General features: G+C 44.4%; 1 protein-coding gene across 2 annotated transcripts in view; it reads left to right on the forward strand.

Moving 5' to 3' along the window:
* TSPAN9 (tetraspanin 9) overlaps positions 1 to 10002 on the forward strand; it is a 168286-nt gene extending 158284 nt beyond the window's left edge. For both annotated transcript variants that reach the window (XM_084226681.1, XM_084226680.1), the window contains 6 exons: positions 676 to 867; positions 2450 to 2524; positions 4006 to 4107; positions 4697 to 4828; positions 4950 to 5033; positions 5991 to 10002. In XM_084226681.1, coding sequence (XP_084082807.1) covers positions 676 to 867; positions 2450 to 2524; positions 4006 to 4107; positions 4697 to 4828; positions 4950 to 5033; positions 5991 to 6062 — 657 coding nt within the window. In that variant the 3' untranslated portion in view covers positions 6063 to 10002. The remainder of the gene's footprint in view (positions 1 to 675; positions 868 to 2449; positions 2525 to 4005; positions 4108 to 4696; positions 4829 to 4949; positions 5034 to 5990) is intronic.
* Positions 10003 to 18911: the final 8909 nt, after the last annotated feature.

Genomic DNA, 18911 nt, shown 5'->3' on the forward strand with positions numbered 1-18911 from the left:
TCCTCTGTGTTACCCAGTGCATTTGTTACTCTGCTTCCTTTGGGAATGCCTGTGAGTATCTTGCATAAGGCTTAACCTTCCTGTAGATAATGTATCTAGACATCTGATTTTGGTGACATTTTGTGATCACTGGCTATGAACACTAAAGCTATGAGAAGTCGTACTAAAACCCAACCTGGGTACTGTGACTGGGCATTTTATGACAAATATTTACTGAAATTATGCTTTTGATTGTAAATGTCTTCAGGACTTCCTTGCCTCCTCTAGGATGAGGCAATACAGGGCTGAATACTCTGAGACATTGCAGATGACTGCACAAATAAGTGCAACGGAGCGTTCGTTCAAATAATATTTTTTATTTTCACAGGGAAAAATTGCACTGGGTTGCTGTTGGGACATCAATGGGTAGCCCTGGTTTCATGTGCTAAGTCTCTCAGAAGAGAATTCTGCCATCCAGTGGCTTTTAAATAGAATTGTCAGTAGAGGCGACATGACCAAGTCTAAGTATGATCATTTAATTTCACTTTGTTTCAGCATCAAGCCACTGAGAGCATTACTGCAGAACATTTACCTGAGAACTTGCTTGTGAAATTCTTTCTTTTCAGAGTTTCAGGGGAAGGAGACAATGACATTTCTGTTAACGGTGAAACCTTTCTTTTGTTTGTCTCTTTGCAGTTATGTGGCTGTGGTCTGCTGGGCGTGGGCATCTGGCTGTCAGTGTCACAAGGGAACTTTGCCACATTTTCTCCCAGCTTCCCATCGCTTTCAGCTGCCAACTTAGTCATTGCCATTGGCACAGTGATCATGGTGACCGGCTTCCTGGGCTGCCTAGGTGCTATCAAGGAAAACAAGTGCCTGCTGTTGAGCGTAAGACATCAATACTCCCTTTCACTAAGAACAGTGGCTGTTGCCTTGTTATTATTTTATTTGAATGACCTGGTACTAAATAGTCTTGTGGCTCACTGTGACATCGCCCTTGGCTTTCAATCTTCTGTAGACTTGCAGTATCCCAGAGCTTTGGTCACAGTGATATCAATGGTGTATTAGCACATGTGTCCTTGTTCCTATGTGCCCTAATGTATTAGGTAGCAAAAGAAATTGCTATCAGTCACTTCTGAATGGTTAAGCGTGAACTGTAGCATCAACTTGGATAGCCTTTCTGGAAATATCTATTGGAAGGACTGACTGAAAATATTTTTTGTTCAAAGCCTCTCATGGCTATTTTCTATATTGCCCTTATCTAAGGCCTTTGTCAGAGGATTGTGGAAACCATCTGAGCCAAAGTTAAGAAGTCGAGGTCTCTGCCAGGCCTTATCAGTAAAAAATAAATAGTCTGACCCTTGAAATTCTTTGACCAGCACTGAAGCACAGAAGTTGGGAACCTGTCTCAGAAAACACAGTGTGGATCTTCTTGCATAAACCCAGGAGGTTTCATCATTAGCTTCCCTTACTAATGATGGGAGGTTATATGGGGGAATAAATAATACCCCCCTGCCCCCAATATAAATATCCCCCTTCAAAAAAAATGCAGGGGAGAGGAGAACCCCCCCTGCAAGGAGTGGGGTATTGTGGCAGAAGGTGGGAGGAGGGCTTTCAAGGCAGATGGGTTCCAATTCAATCACAGCTTACAAATCCAGATGCTGTGACATTAAGGAGCATATTTTCCTTGTGCAAAACTCTCTCTTTTATGATGCTTGGGCAGAATTCCTTAAACCACCTCAGAGAATTAAACTGGAGGCAAAATGTGCACCTAGCTTTTTGCTATCTGATTGGTTGGTTCTGTGTTGCACAGCTAGGAAAGCAAACAGAGATTAGTATTGAAGTCTATGTGATTCATCCACACTAACTGCAGCACAAGCTTAATTTTTTTAAAGAAGATTTTATATCTTTAAAAGGTTCTGCAAAAGTCATTTTATACTATCATGACTGTCTTGAGTTTCCAATTGAAGAGCTAGCTGTGCTCCATACTGCTTCTTCCCCAGTGTCTGGGGGTCAGGTGCCATGCCTGTCTGGAGTCCACTAGGGCATAAAGGCATGAAAATAAATGTGTACTGGGCCACAAAAGTAGTGAGAAACAACTAGAATTCACACTTGGATGCCTCTGCAGAGAGAGAGATTTCAGATACAGAGCTGGGAATAGAAGTGCTGAGTAATATGATGACTATTCCACAGTCACATGTGGTTCAAGCCCATCTGCTAGGGAATCATTTCTGAGGCACGTCACATTTATCTTTGCGCTAAGGGATTTAGCATCTGTCCTGTAGTCTGTGTGAAGGAAAGAGACTCCCAGGACTGTGTGCTGTCACAGCAGTCAAAAGGAGCAAGACAAAAGCATGGCTGAAACCTGCAAACTGGTAGTAAGCCTATCATCTTCATAGTTTCTAGCAGTTCCAGGTTTACTCTCTACTTGGCAAATGTGTATACACTGTCTCTTTTTTCTTTGTTCTAGTTTTTCATCGTTTTGCTGATAATTCTCCTGGCAGAGCTGATATTAGTAATTTTATTCTTTGTTTATATGGACAAGGTAAGCAAATATGCCATATTGATTAAGTATCTTTACTAGCATGTAAACCGGCTTTAGTTTTTTGTTTGATGAAAGTATGTGAGTCCTCCTGGATCTTCACTTTGGTGAAGGTTTAACCTTGAGATTTTGGCTGTCTATTGTAAGCTGCTTCTGAAGGGCGAGGAGGAAGTGATGAGGGGAACAAGCAGGAGACAAATCCCTGAAATAAAACCATGGTCCAGAACCTCCCTTTTCATTTTGTCCTGAAGTCTTAGATAGCCTTCAACGTGTTTGATGTCTGCAAGAAGCTGATCATCTTGTAGTCCTGGGTTGTGGAAGGTCCTGTTTAAAACCTTATAGCTTCTTAGGGCCAGCCATTGGAACAGGACTGGAGGAGAGAGGCATGAGATATTCACAGGTTATTCCAAATGCCACCAGTTGTCTCACTTGACTGGGCAGTCCTGGAGAGCTTGGTATGAGTGCAGAATGGATCAGGAGATAGTTTCTCATAAAGCTCATCAGTCGGAATCTGCTGTCTCTTAGCGACTAATTGAAGTAGGCACAACTGGCTGGCCCATCAGGTACATAACACTGCAAAAGTGACTGACTGGGGAACTGGAGACCTCTGCTAAACACAGGGCAGAACCTTACAGTCTGAATATGTCCAGACTTATTCTAAAACAGCCCCTCCCAGACCTTTATCTCTTCTCAGGTTGTAGCTCCCTGCTACTTTCAGGGAGCTGAGATGAACTGCTGATTTTGACTGGGTTTTAAAAGAGGGAAGAAATAGATCTTATAAAATCATTGACCTTTATGCCAGGACCATAATCCTTTCTCTTCTACCAGCTCACTACTGTCAGAGGCAAGGTACATTCCTACCTGCATCCAGGACTCTGGGCTCAGACTGAAATTAATACAAGAAATGGGACATCTCAGATATCCTGTCTTCTAAAGAAAGAGGAGCACATTTGAAAGTCATAAATCCTACAAGCTTGCTCCCACAAGGAGAAAAACAATAATGTCTTTTTTCAGCTGATTTTGTACTGGCTATTGACTACTGCCTGCCTGAACCCATGCAAGGATAACTCTGCTTAAGGCTGAGACTCTGGTTTTGGAATATTAGCAAATTAAAGCAGGCCACAGGTTAAGGCAGGAGAGTCTGCTGTGGGGTATTGCCAACAGCTGCCTCTGGCAAGGTTACAGCAGAGGTGCTGTTCATGTTCAGTTATTTTGAATCAGGTGATGACTGTATGATGGACTTCTGGCAGAGGTCTCCTATCTCAAAAGAATTAACCCACAGTTTTGCAGTCTGAGGGAGAGACTAGGCCTTGACAGCTGCTTAAAGGTCCCAATAGTTTGTGGGAGTCCTGAAGCTCTTTATCCTTGTTATGTCTGTGGTGAGAGAAGGTAAAAGATGGACATTCTGTATGTGTGACTGTACTGTTTGGTCCTTTCCTCTGAACAGCAGTGCATTGACTTCCTCTGTCTTCTACATGGTGCAGGTCAGTGAGAGTGCAAAGAAGGATTTGAAGGAAGGTATGAAGCTATACAATTCAGAAAATAATATTGGACTGAAAAATGCATGGAATATCATTCAAGCAGAGGTAACGTATTTTCTCAGTAGTAAAAAAGTAATGATTTGTTCATCAAGGCTGCTGCAGTGGCATCCATGCCTAGTCTAAAAGATGGCTAATGCAGGTTTTGATTTCTGATTTTGCTCTCTTGAGCATCCAGGGAATACTTTGAAACCCAGGAGTACTGTGAAACCCAGATCAAACCATACTCTGTAAGGTGAAAGATGCTCACCTGTCTGGAATTCTCTATGGATATTGCAGGCATAGAGATGATCTGTAAGAGCAGAGAGGCAGCAAAACCTGCATAGGTGGCACTGCAGCTTTGGCAGGATTTTGCTTTTAGCAGTTGTGGGCTTATTACCTTGTTTTGGTGTTTGGGCTCACGTCTCTGTGACAAGAAGATTTGGTCTGGAGCCATATTTTCTTTGGTTTTGTTTTTTCTTTGTGTTTTTCAGTATTTGCTTTAGGTGATCAGCAATCACAGAATATCTTAAAACGACAAAAGTGTTGTGGTGGCCTTTTTGAAAATACAGAGTGGTTAAGTGCAAATTAAAGTTTGTGGTTGTGCGTGATTTATAAATTGTGCTAGTTAATTTATTAGTCCTTTACTTCTGCACAGATGAGATGCTGTGGTGTGAATGACTATACGGATTGGTACCCAGTGCTGGGAGAAAACATTGTTCCAGACCGATGCTGTATGGAAAACTCCCAAGACTGTGGACGAAACTCTACTGAAGCACTGTGGAAAACGGTAAGGCTCACTTTGCCCAGCTCGAGTCTTTGGTAGGGGTGGGAAGGAACAAAATAGAGGGAATGAGCATGAAAGAAAATGTGACCTTGGGGGTTCAATTTTTCATCTTTGATTGTTTCAGGGATGTTACGAGAAAGTCATGAGCTGGTTTGATGACAATAAGCATGTCCTCGGCTCGATTGGGATGTGCGTCCTCATAATGCAGGTAATACTGGTCTGATGTTTTTCAACATGGCTTTGATTTGACTCTGCTGTGTGAAAAGTGGTGCTCAACTGCTTTGAGTTAAAATATTATTTTAAAAATTTCAAAATTATTTCAAAGGAAGCAGGTCCGTAATCGGTCCTCAAAATTATTTCAAAGGAAGCAGGTCAGTAATCGGTCCTCCAAAGAAGACATGCTACACTGGGGTTTTGCTTGCCTGTGTTTTGACTTCAGGGTACCTCTCTGGAGTTCCCATATTAAGCCATCTGTTACACAGTCCTTTCAGGAACTGGTTGATTTTTCATTTTGAAAGCAAGTTCTAGAAGTTACCAAAATCAGTCAAATCATGGCCACTGAACTAAGGAGGTTGATGTGTTTAAAAAAAACAAGTGCAGAAGTATCATAATAATCTGTTAAGGTTTTGGGGTTCTTGCTCTGGGGAAGTGGTCATGGCACCAAGCTTGCCAGAGTTCAAGCATTTGGACAATGCTCTCAGCCACATGGTGCGATTTTTGTTATACTGTGCAGGGCCAGGAGTTGGACTCAATGATCCTTGTGGGTCCCTTCAGGATATTCTATGATAGTATCACTGCCATTCTTTTGGGGGAGAATATCTGAATCTGAATTTTTTCAGTTACAGTTACCCGACTAAACAAGCACAAGTTGTTGGGTCAAAGGGAAGGGTGACTGCTATGTACTGATTCCAAAAAAATTGTTGCACGTATAACAAAGAGCCCTGAGAACTTTTTTGTCTCCATCTGTGCTCTGACAGATAGAACCATGGATATCACTATGTGCCTGAACAACATACAGTCAGATTTACTGCTCAGTATTGAAGCTTGAGACATATGGCTAGTGTAGAATGACTGTTCAGACTACAGCTGGGCCATGAACACAGGTCAGCAGCGCAGTTTTGGCAACCTTCCTGTGCTAAAGCCCTTATTGTTTGTTTTCCTTCAGATTCTTGGCATGGCCTTCTCCATGACACTATTCCAGCAGATTCACAGGACTGGCAAAAAATATGATGCCTAAAGCCTCAGAAACATTATCACATCAACCCTTCTGTCTCATCATAAAATGAACACAAAGAATGACTGCAAGGAGCATCACGCCTAGCCCTGCTGAGGAAATCCGTCCCATTGACAGATCCACTTCGCTGTTACTTGTCCAGTTATTATCACAACTTATTTGACTCTTTTTTTTCCCTTCTGTCTCACATTTGCCATTTATTTGCCAAAGAGGGGGGAAACTCCCCAAACAAATGGATTTTCTACACGAAATCATAGATCTGCTCTAAGAATGTTTCTTAACTTAAGAAAATGTTTTGCTCTACTAATCCATGCTATATGTGCGAAAATTATGTGTGTTTGACTTCAAGGGAGAATTCTTCAAAGTCTTCCATTAGGTTTTCAACGCTTATGTCTGATTTACTGGAAGACTCAGAACTGCCACTCTGAGAGTCCTAGAAATTGGAGCTGCTTTGCTTTGCAGCTTCTTGTACCTTACGGTGTATACTTTTTTATTATGATAATGATGAGGATTATTATTATGATGGATATAGCTTAGAATTTAGTTGCCTGACTTATAACTTCTTACTGTTTTTGGTTTTACACATCTATTGTACATTAATTTGGGAACCGCTGTGCGATCTCCAGAGGACCTGATTTGCAAAGTTGATAGTAGGTGTGGGCAAAGACAAACTTTTCTCAAGTCCATGGGGAGGCAGCACCTACCTTTATCAGGGCCCTGATGCCCTTACTGTAACAAAGGTATTTCCTAAAATCGGAGACTCTTTCCTCAGATGGAATGCAAAGCTTTCCCATTGGACCGGATGATGAGCTTCCTACTTCTTCGAGGCAAAGTTCCAATGCCTTTACTCACCCAAAGCAGTGCCTGGCTGCTTTATGTCATGCTACTTTGAAAGCTAAAAGCACTGACTAAGCAAGTTACTGCCAGCACAAAGGAGAGAGATTGCAGTCTGACCTACTGGCAGCAGACTTCACTGACTGTGTTGTCTGCTTCAGAAAGTTTGCCCAAGGCATGGCAAGCTGCTGGATGTGAAGGAAGGGGATGGCAATTTGATGGCACCATTATCATACCATGGCCTTTGTTGTAGGGATTTCCTCAGGCTAAAGACAGCTACCTCCCTGAGCTAGAAAAGACAGTTTGATTATGAGTGACCAGATGATGCAGGAAAGGGGCAATTTCCAGAACAGCACTGGGAGATGGTCTGTATTGGCACAGCTTCAGTAGAGAATTGTTTTTTGCTGACAGATTGCCAAGTTCATCCACTGGGATAGTTTACTCAATGTGTATTTTTACCAACATTCCTGTTAGAAAACTTGAATGTGTATTTCTCCACTTTGAATGCTTCTTCATTGCAAGGGGCTCCCACTTACCCATTGTTACAGGTTTTTGCTGTTTTGTGAAGGAAGAAGGAAAGGCTCAGACAATGGAGGATGTTGTGATTAAACTTCAGTCAGGGCTTGATTCAGCCCTGAAAGAAACACTGCTTTTTGCATGGACAGCTGTCAGAAGCAACCTTCAAAGGTTACCTCAATCCAATGTCATGCCCAAAGAGGTATTGACACATAGGTGAGATGGGATTCAGTATGACATTATTGGGCTGAGTTTCAGAAACTGTTGAGGATGAAGATTTTGTGCCTTTCAGAGCCACACTGTTTCAAACTACTCCTCTGGTAAACAAGATTCTATTAATGTCCAGTCTGAATATTCATACTTAAAGCTCTACAAAGATGTAATTTTCATTGTATCATTCAGCCTATCTTTTCATTGTGGGCTGAAGTAGCTGTTGAGCCACTTTGTATCTGGGAGGTTTTAGTCCCCTGTTTATCTTCCTAACAAGTCCTGCATGCATCTGTACATCTGGCAGCAATAGTGTTTTGTGTGGCCTACATGTCACTTTTTTGAGTTCCTATGAAATCAGTGTGACAGGAAGGAGTGTGAATGTGTGGGAGATAGAGATGAATTTGGGGGTTGCAGTGAAGAAGAAGGTTACTATTCTTAAAGCACAGCCCTTGCCCATATGAGCACAATGCCCAAATTTCACAGGGCTCTGGTTTCCCACTGAAGCAGACAAGGCCATATGGGTTCAGCTGTTTCACTTGGATAGCCCTTGAAGGAGTCAGGGAAGAAGCAGAGGGAAAGCACAGAAACTGAATCCAGTTTTACTTCCATATCTAACAAAAATTGGGACCAGGAGCATCTGAGCCTCACTGGAGATGGCTGTTCCACGTTGAAGAAGGGGCTCTGATGCCCAGTGTATCTGCTGCTACATGTAAGACTGTATCCAAAGTTGCTAAGATGTGTTCCCATTTTTGCAAGAAAAGACAGGATGGTTTTCGTCTGATGGCTCCACTGCATTCTCCCTTTGGGAAGAGGTGCTTAGCTTTCTCTAGATTTTCTGGTGCTCAAAAAGAGCCAGGTGCAGGGCTGAGTAGGAGCATCATCTCTGTCCTTTTGGGTCGCACAGTGGTACCTGCCGCATCTTACATTTTAATCTGCAGTCAGTTTTTGTACAAAAATGGTAAAATATATTAGTGAAAGTAATAAGGAAATAAAAGATGTTTATGAGTAACTCAGAGATGAAATGTGTAGTTGCAAACTCAGCTACTTTGCCTTCCATCAAACTTATTTTTCTAGAATGCTTCATTCCATTTCACGATCTAGAAGCATAGATCCTGAAATCTTTTTTTGACTACTTTAGGCATTTTAAACACAGTATTAAGTGAGATAGTTACATGAGCTTCATGTATTCATCTCTATGAAGCCACCTACAGGAGAGGAGTCAAAAGCAGGACTGATTTGTGTCTCTGACTGTCTGATGTGGGCGGTGATGACAGACATCCTCAAAGAAGCAGAAAGGTAATACCACTTTCCAGGCAGCAAAAAACAGCTCTGGAAAGTGTGAGGTTGCAACAGTCAGTTTGTCAGAGAAGGCACTCATTGTCCTGTGAACTGGTCAAAGGGAGCTTTGACTCATGTATGTATGCACTTTTTTTGCTTATGCTGGTGGGTGGCTGCCTGTGTGTTTTCCCCAAATGTCACTCTGATTATTTAACTATAAGTTTTTAGCATGTTTTTAAATAAAAACTGATACTGAGTAAAAGTATCTTTAATATACACAAATATTGATTTGTATAAATGCATACCTCCCTGTATCTCTAATTCATGAAAGCACAGTTCAAGTCTGTGAAAGTGCTGTTTCTCTGAGTGTTCCTTCAGACTGTAGCATACCTGCTGTCTTACTGTCCTTCATGATCCAGAGCTGCCATAGAACTTAAGCAGAGACAAAACAGGAGAACTGCCCAAAGAAGAACTGCTTGAAAGCTGATGTAATGTGAATTAGCAGTGAATTCTGCTCACTCCTGGTCAAAACCAAGGCTGTTTGTTACAGGAAACTCAGGTGGAAGGCACTCAAAAAAGGTGCCCGTTGCTAAGTAGCAGTGAAATGCTAAAAGGGTGACATAAATGTCTCCGAGATGACAGAAGATGCCTTGGATGCTTTGTGTTCCTGGACTGTGGCTGTGTTAGGCCGACCCTCCTGTCCTGTGTCCACCTGCTCCATTTCTATGCATGAAATACAACTCACACACAGGGAGGGTGCAAGCACAGAAGGCAGCCAGACTGATCCTCGTGGTCTCTCCTGGGTGACATATTGGTCAGGCATAGAAAAGGCAAGGAGGAAAAGGCTGTTTTCCCAGGAGACGGTTCTTGGGAGCAGCATGGAATTGGCCACACATAATTCTGATGTAACTTCTTTCCATAAGTTGAGCAGCTTCATCCTGTAGCTGGCAAGGGGAAACCTGGAGATGTTTGCCTCTGGGCTAGCCATCTGTTGTGCAGTAGAGAGTAGACACTAAGAAACAACATGCCATTCCCACCGGGTGATGTTTGCACCAGTGTTTCTTCTATGCAATACCTACTTTCGCCTTTATATAAAAGATTTTTACTAGGATGATATAAAAATAAAGGATTTTTTAAAAGGTGCTTCTTTCAGCTCATTTGTCTCCTAACTCCACCACCAAAACCGAAAAGGGACAAAAAAAAATTAAATAAATAAATAAATTCCAAAAGGTGACTCATGGAGATCTATTCCAGCTCCACTGCAGCTGAAATCCAGAGCTCTTGAAGCTGTGAAAAGATTCCTCTCCCCTTCCTCGACCCCACCCTCCCCAGTCCTCTCTCATCCTTCAAAACAATATTAAAACAGAAAAAGGTGTGAAAAATCCCCAAATAATGTAAAAATGGTTTTGGGGGCCTGATAGAGGAAAGATTGCAAGGGTCACAGAGAACACAGAATAGCTGAAGTGAGGACAAAATAGTAGAAAACTTGAAAGACATTCAGAGGACCCTGAGAAGTCTTGGACAAAATGTGAACACTGATTAACACTCAGATAGAGAATGATTACAGAATAGCCCTCCAAATGCCAGGAAAGTAGAAGATGGGCTGAAAGATCCACAGATGAATCAAGAGCCAAGCAGAAGTGAACAAAGACACGGAGAGTCCGAAAGAGATTCTGAGTGCATACACTAGCCTCAGGGAAGGGAAGAAAGTCTGTAAGTGCTCAAGAAAACAAAATGCAGCAGTGTCAGAGGCCAAAAAAGAAAGAGATAAGGCAAAGAACCACCTCAGAGAATACAGAAGAGGCTCAGTGATAACAAGAAAGTATCAGAGCTATTAAAGGAGCTCCAAACTACTCACTAGTACCAAGGGTGGCCTTTAAAAAAGAGGGGGGAAAGAAGGATTGATAGTGCCCCAAAGAGTAGCATCAAAGAAGGGAAAATCAGCCAAAAATCTGTAAAAGACTCAAGAGAACAGAAAGTAGCCTCAAAGAGACAAAGAAACTATAGAAAGCTTGAAAGAACCATGATGAACACACAAGAGACTTTAACAAGAAAGTATCAGAGATTCTGAAAGTGCTCTGGGAATGTATGCCTGCAGCTGCTAGGAGAGGAGAGAGGCTAAAAGAGCAAACGAAAATAGCCTTGGAAAAGGGAAGAAACAAGCATGAAGGCTGAAAAAGTCCCAGGAGAAAGAAGAGAAGCCGCTGAGATGCCATGAACCTTGAAGGAAGACTGAAACAGCCCCAGAAAATCCAGTCAAACTTCAGAAAGAGGGGCTGAAGGGTGAGTGGGATATGAAACGAGCATAAAAACTGAAAGTGCTCCAAAATCCCCTTAGTGAGTGGAAAGAAGAAACTGAAAGACAGCCAAAGCAGCTTCAGAGAGGCTAGGGAAGAAGTGGAGAGGTTGGGAGAGTCCTAAAGAACAAAGCAGCCTTGCAGATACTGAGAAATTAGAAGAAAGCAGGAAAGAACCTCAGAGACAAAAGTAGCATAAAGTCTGCAAATGCAAAGAATAACAAAGATTAGCCTCAGAAAGGTGGAAAAAGGTAGGCAAGAAAGAGTCCCAGAGATCATACAGTAGCCTTGGAGAGGTGAGAAAATGCTGCAGAAAGACTGAAAGAACCTTGAGAGAGCAGAGAGTAGCTTCACAGAGGGCAAGAAAGAAGCAGATGTTGAAGGAGTCCAAGGAGGGTCCACAGTACCACTGGGAGGCCACAAAAGGAGGAGAGACACTAGAAGAATCCCACTGCATGCAGAGTATCCTTAGGGCAAACTTTCCCAGTGAGGCTGGAAAGCCCGTTGGAAGACGTGCTCTTGTCCTTGTTCCTCAAAGCAGGAGTCCATTGCCATAAAAGCCAAAGCTTTGTCTGCAACACTGGCTGTGCAGTCGGGTTTTAACCCACGGGCTGGGGGCTCTCCTGCCCAAGCTTTGCCTTTCCACTGGCAGGACCAAGGAGAAGAGCTCCTAGGCTCTGGTGCCCTATAGCCACTCTTGGTGTGCCTAAAGTCTCCCTTGACAGTGACACTGGTGCACACATGGAGGAGCAGGCCAAAGTCCAGACATGCCTTCGTGCTCTCTCTGCAACAGCCCCAAGTCTGACCTCCCTGCAATCAGGATGTCATGTGAGGTATAAATAAGGTCAGTAGATGGGTGCCTCTGTACCCTGCAGAAGGCATCTCCAAGCAGTGTCCCAGCCCTGGCTCAGGTGTGGTGCAGATGCAGCTGGTTGTGGTGCATCCCTTGGCACTTCAGAGCATCCTGAGGTAAACAGTGGTGGAGTGAGTGCATGGATTACAGCTCAGATGCATGTGTGTGTGCACATTTGAGTATGGGAATGTGCTGTAGCTGTGTGGGAGCCCGACTGTGTGTACACCAGAGAGACTCTGGAGATTTTCTTTTCTCACTTTGTGGCAGGCTGACCCTCACCCACAGCTAAGCACCTCATGGTATCTCACTCACTTCCCCCTGAAAAACACAGCAGCATGGGGAGAGCAAAAGTGAGAAAACTCAGAGGCTGTAAAAAATACAGTTTATTAACAGAAGGAAAGAGGAAGGGGGAAAAACAGTGATGCAAAAGCAGACTGATGTCCAGTCAGTCTCTGAGCAACAGCTGCCTTCCCAAAATCTCTCCTCAATTTCTGTTACTGTGTATGATATTGTAGGGCATACAGTATCATATGGGTCAGTTTAGGTCAGCTGTCCTGTTTGTGTCCCCTCCAAACTCTCAAATACCCCTGAGGGGGGGTTGTGGGAGTAAGAGAAAGCTTTCATGCTGTGCAAGCAGTGCTCAGCAATAGCCATAACACAGGTATATTAACAGGGCTTGCTTTAGTCACAAATCCCAAATGCAGCACCATACAGTCTGCTACAAAAAAATTAACTCTATCCCAGCCAGACCCCAATACACTCTTAAACACCACTTGATTGCTGGTGGATGGAGACATAATGAAGATCCAGAGAGATGTGGAATGCAATTTTGCCTCTTCTTATGGATGCCTATCCTCCCCAGACTTCCCAGACAAACACAGTCTCCCAGCCCCGCAGTTTGCAGCATGGCACTGTCTCTGATCATCCCGATCTTGCTCACCACATTCCCCAGGCACAGAAGAAAAAATGAGTGCTTTCTTGTGCTGCCTAACGTAACTGGGCTCAAAAGTAGTCTGCAAAGTACTCTTCAGAGACAGCCCAGCCCAGCATAGGCAACACAGATGGACAAGCTGCTCCCTACCTAAGTGTTATTTACTAGGAGGTGAGGTGGACAGAGATGCCATATCCAGACATTGACCAAGGTTGCAAGTAACCCTTTCCTAGGTTGCAATGAATGGTGGGAGAGGATTGCATCAGGCTATGGTTAAGTCTTTTTTCTCTATATAGAGAACTGATGTGTATATTCAAATCTCAGACTGATGGAGTCCATTGCAGACATGTACACAGTAACAAACATTATGCATACTCCACATAGGAAGATGTTAGAGGTTAGGCTTTTTCTTTCTTTTTTTTCTTTCTTTCCTTCTGTCAGGTAATTTTCTCCCCATTTGTTGCTCTGGAGATGATGAATGGACAATATTTATGAGACAAAAGACCTAGGTGGATGTCTCGGAATTCCATTGAAATGCTCCTGGGGGGTAGGGGAGAAGGGGTGCAGATGCAGAAGAAGGGGTGCTAGTAGCTGGGGAGTGAGCTCTCTGGCTGGGGGGGTTTCTCTTGGGAAGTGCAGAGATACCCTGAGAGGTCAGGAGGCTTCCTAAGACTTGGCTGCGGATCAGAGGCTGCACTCAGCCCCTTGTGCTCTCAGCGATTGGAAGGGAGAGCTGTCGTGTGTGGTGTGGGGAGTAGGCACCTGTGTTTCCCTAGAAGGGGCTCCACTGCGGTTTGCTACAGACGAGCTCGCCACCAGGAGTGGCACTGAGACCGGCTGCTCCCTGTAAGTTTTGCAAGGGGAACGTAAGTGTTGCATCTCCCCTCTTGCCCCTCGCTTGAGCCGCCGCTGCCCCGAGGAGGGGCGGCTGAGCCGGCCCACAGCGCCCCCTGCAGGCGCGGGGCAATCCCTGCATCCCCTGCCCGGCCGGGAGCCAGCAGCGCCCCTGCCGGCCGTGACCGGAACTGCACCGAAGGGGAGAGTGCCTGAGAGCCGAGAGACGGCTGGGGCTGGGTTTTGGGTTTGTTCGGAGCTGCTGCTGTTGTGGTTGTGTGTTTGCCTTGGTACATATAGTCTAGTAAAGAACTGTTATTCCTTTTCCCTTATCTCTGCCTGAAAGCCCTGTTATTTCAGTGTTTAATAATAATTTGGAGGGAAGGGTGTAATATTTTCCATTCCAGGAAGCTTCCCGCCTTTCTGGGCAGACACCTGTCTCCTAAACCATGACCTAAGGGATGTAGGGTGATAAGTGAAGTTCAGTTATTAGAACAACACAGAGGGAGCAGCACTGCAGGGTCAGTGAGAACCAGCCCCATGCAGCTGTTCATGTGTCATACCTGAGAAATTGTGCTGGTGCTGGCAGACTCACTGGTTTTGAGGTTATCTCATTCTCTGTTTGACTCAGGTAAACAGTCATTATGCAATGCTGCACTTAGCAATGCTGTGCCAGCCTAGAAAAGGTAGGAGTCAAAAATTAGTGCAGGTGTTAAAGTGTTGTTCCTCGTGGGTCTTCTGTGTACATCTCCAGAGAGAAGCAAAGAAACTAAAAGATCTCTGCTTTCTGCAGCTGCTACAAGTGCATCTATTTGTATTTAAATTCTCACAATGTCAGCTGAAGATCTGGAAACTTCCCAGACTCCTCCTCCTTGCAGAAAAAAAACTACAAAATTCTACCACCAAAAAAACCCCAAATCCAAACAAACAATCCAGGGATGATGGAGTTCAGTCTACCCATAAAAGGAGACAGGCAACTGGCAATTTTAAGCAACCAAGTAACGGTGAAGTATTGGATATAAGAGTGAGACAACCAGGGGAAAAAAAGAACATCTAGGAATGTGCAAGAAAAGTGAAAGGAGACAAGGAAGTCTCTAGGGTGTGGGTTTTATTTTCCATTAATAAGGGGTGGAACATGTACTGCTTGGGATAATGGTTTTCAGTCAGTATCACAAAAAAAAAAAAAGCATTGAAGAACTGAGATGTTCCCAGACCTTTTCCATCTCCCACAGAGTGCAGAATAGGCATAGCTGGGGAAAGCACTGCAGGAACAGGGCTAGAAAATGATCTTTTAGAAAACAAGGATGCAGGAGATTAAAGTTAAGAAAAATCACCTGACACATCTAACAGGTCCTTGAACAACAAATCAAGAGGTTGTACATTTTCAAGGAAAGAATGCAAAATAATATTCTTCAACAGTTTCCTCCACATCTCAAGACCAATGCCATATTTGGGGTGGACAGCCATGGCTTCCAGATGTGATGCTCTGTAATAAGCAGAGTATTTCCTTGATCTCTTCTCTTGCCTCAGGGGAACTGCATTTCTGAGCATACAAGTTTGTGGATACCACAGGTGCCACATGCATCCTACAATTTCCTTTATGCTGCAATACACATGCCCATCATAAAATCTTGAAGTTTTCTGAAAAGTTGCAAAACATTGTCAGTATTTTCTTTTCATAGCACAGTCACTGTATTGTTATGGGGGGTCTTGGGGGGCATGGCGTGTTTATATTTTATTCCTTCTTTGGTTGTTCTGTTTGGTTTCTGCTTACTTTCAGTTAATGTTGGCAGAATTATATGTCATTATCATTTACATTATCGTTCAGTTGCATATATGTAACATTACACTGATTATTAAAAATTAATCTACTATGAGATGGGAAATACCAAAGAAGCACCCACTTTCCCCTCTTGGAGAGTCTATAATGGCAGTTTATGTTCCTTGTCTTTTCTTAGTTGATGCACTCGAGGGCAGAGAGCAGCTCCTCAGAGGGACACAGACAAACTGGAGGAGTGGGCTCAGAGGCACCATATGAAACTGAAAATGGACAAAGGCAAAATTCTGCACCTGGGAAGAGATAACCCCCCAGCAACAATATGTGTTAGGAAGTGGTGAGCAGCTATTCTGAAAAGAAACATGGTTCTCGTAGATGGAAAGCTGGATGTGATCTCACAGTGTGCCCTGGAGGCAGTGGGGGACAACTGCATCCTTGGCTATAAAATAGCAGGACCATATCCCGGATCTCAAAAGAAAGGAATAGTAGGATTTTTTAAGACCATCACTGCATCCAGTTTGAGGTTCATCAATATATGAAAGGCTGATAAAATTGATCAACTGAAACAATTTCAGCAGAGGAACACCAAGATAGTCAGAAGGCCGGAGCACTTGTCCTGTGAGGAGAAACTGAGGGACCTGGACTTGGTTAGCCTGGAGAAGGCTTGGGTGAGAGCAACTGCAATATTCCAACAGAAAATTCCTTCTGCAGAAGTTAAGAAGACCAGGCCAGGGTCCTCACAGTAGTGCATGGTGGTAGAAGAAGAGGCAGAAGGCTTAATCTGTAATGAGAGGATTTAAAGAAAATTTTTTCATGACAATGAGAGTCAAGTATCAAGCCCTGGAAGAAGCTGGCTAGAGAGGTTGTGCAGTCTATATCCTTGTAGGTTTCAAGACATGACTGGATACAGACCTGAACAAAATTGTCATAGTTGACCCCGATTTAAGCAGGAGGTTGTGCAAGATCATGCAGCTGTAGAATGGTTTGGGTCGGAAGAGACCCTAAAGGTCATCTAGTTCCACCCCTCTGCCATGGGCAGGGACACATTCCACTGGACCAGGTTGCTCAGAGCCCTACCCAACCTGTCTTTGAACACTCCTAAGGGTCACAATGGGGTCTGCCTGGAACCACCTCTTCTCCAGGCTAACAGCCCCAACTCTTTTTGTTTGTCTATGGAAAAGGGGTGCTCCAGCCCTCTGAACAACTTTGTGGCCCTCCTCAAAGACAACCAAGGTGTATTCCAACTTGACTCCTCTTCTAATTCCCTGTCAGATACAATTAAAGAAGCATTATCCTAGGGTAATTGACTGTCATTTCCCTCTGTTTCAGGTAGCTTTTACCAGCTTGGAGACACTGTGCCTGTTATTTTCCTGCCCAGGGAAAGGCACTGCCAGGAAGACTGAGGGAGCTCACCTCACAGGGTTACACTGACAACCTTGCTTCCTTGCTTCTAGCTTCTGGATAGATCCATAAATTAAGGCAGGATATGTCCCAACAAACTACATGTGCTTTCCAGCAATGTCAATACAAATACTTGAAGATGATGGCTCTACCTCCAGAAAACTCCTTTATTCCAGAAGCATTATATTCATGCCAGTGAAATACCTCCAGTAATTTGCCATGGGCTGCTTGATTTTTTAACTCAAATAGATAACCTTTTCTAACTCTGTATTCAGAGGCAAGGTCAGCACAGCCAGAATCTGGATAAACATCCTGTTTGACACTCCCTCAAAACTGAAGAAGTTAATAATTTTCACTCCACCTGTGTTGTTCTTGGCATGCTGCTCAATGAAAACACTTCACTGCAGGATGTGCTGCAATGACTGCACGCATGTATGAGGACTGCCTGTATTTTGGGAGTTACCAGGCCACTGGCTGACAGCAGAATGCTGTAGCTGGTGTCACTGCCAGCTTCTCCACCCAGCAGCTCCCCTCCTAGGCTGTCTGCACCAAAGGGTGATCCACACTCAGCACTGTGGCTTCTCTTACTGACTGTCCTAGATGAAATAAATAGGGCAGGAGATCTTTCTCCTTTTCAATGCCTTTATTAAAAGTGATCAGCTGAGGTGGGAGAAGAGCTGACGGGTCACGCTCACGCCGCCGCTGTTCCCAGGAGTGGTGCAGAGGAGGAGGAGGAGGAGAAGTGCAGCTTTGTCCACTAGTCCGTGGGCAGAGCTGGGGGATCCATCCTCATGAGACCACCCAGGGAATCCCAATTTCCCAGTTTAACATTTGAGGTCCTCTGTCCAGCCAACATCTTTTAGGTTATGGTGAGGGGCAAAAGGGTCTCAGCATCTCTGCAGGCTCTAGACTTTGCTCCTCACATCCAGACATCACTTTGACCTCTTAATTCTGGGTTGGCTCGTTGTTTTGGGGGGTTTATATGCTGAGTTTGGTGGGGGGTTTACCCCATTGCATCTTGGCTCCAAGGTTATTCGCATGTTCTTCAATGTCCCCTTCTTTCACCATCCGGGGATGCCATCCTCCTGGCAGCAGGCATGATGTTATTGACAAAAAGGGGAATTCTCATCAACTGGGAGTTAAGGACCAACTCTTAACAGGTGATTACAATCATGACGTTTACAGAGACCTCTGCCAGAACTGGTTAAACTCGTAATTCTACAACCTTTTTAAAAAAATGGGTATTCCTTTTTTTAACTCATAACACTAGAGCTGCTGCTGCCACTGCTGCTTCCAGACCTCATGGTGGCACAGAGCTGCTCACGGCCCGAGCCCCTCTTTGCTCCGTGCGGCCTGCGCCGTGCGCGCTGTGATGGTCACATCTGCTGCCGTGCCTGGCACCAGCACGGTGCCACGGCTCTGGTACCGCCAGGGACTGGCACCGGTACTGGTACTGGAACCAGGACTGGGACTGTTACTGTTACTGGTCCTGGCACTGGAACTGAAACTGTGACTGGCACTGATACTGGGACTGGAACTGGGCCTGGTAGTCGTGCAGCTACAGGGAGAGGTACCTGAACAGCTATTGGAACTGGGATTGATACCGGCACTGGTACCGGTAGTGAGACTGGAACTGGGATTGCTACTGGTACTGGTGCTTGGACTGGGCCTGGTACTGGTTTTAGTACTGGTACAGGAACTTGGATTGGCTTTGGAATTGGGACTGATGCTGAAACTGGGACTGGGCCTGTAAAGGTACTGGGACTGGCACTGAACTGGTATTGATACTGGCACTGGGCCTGGTGTTTGTACTGGTACAGGTACTTGGACTGGTGCTGGAACAGGGACTGGCGCTGCTCGGATTGGAACTGGTGCTGGTGCCGGTACTGGCACAGGCAGTGGTATTGGTACTGGAACTAGG

The sequence above is a fragment of the Fringilla coelebs genome, assembly GCF_963513975.1.
Source record: "Fringilla coelebs genome assembly, chromosome: 2".
In the NCBI taxonomy this organism is placed as follows: domain Eukaryota; kingdom Metazoa; phylum Chordata; class Aves; order Passeriformes; family Fringillidae; genus Fringilla; species Fringilla coelebs.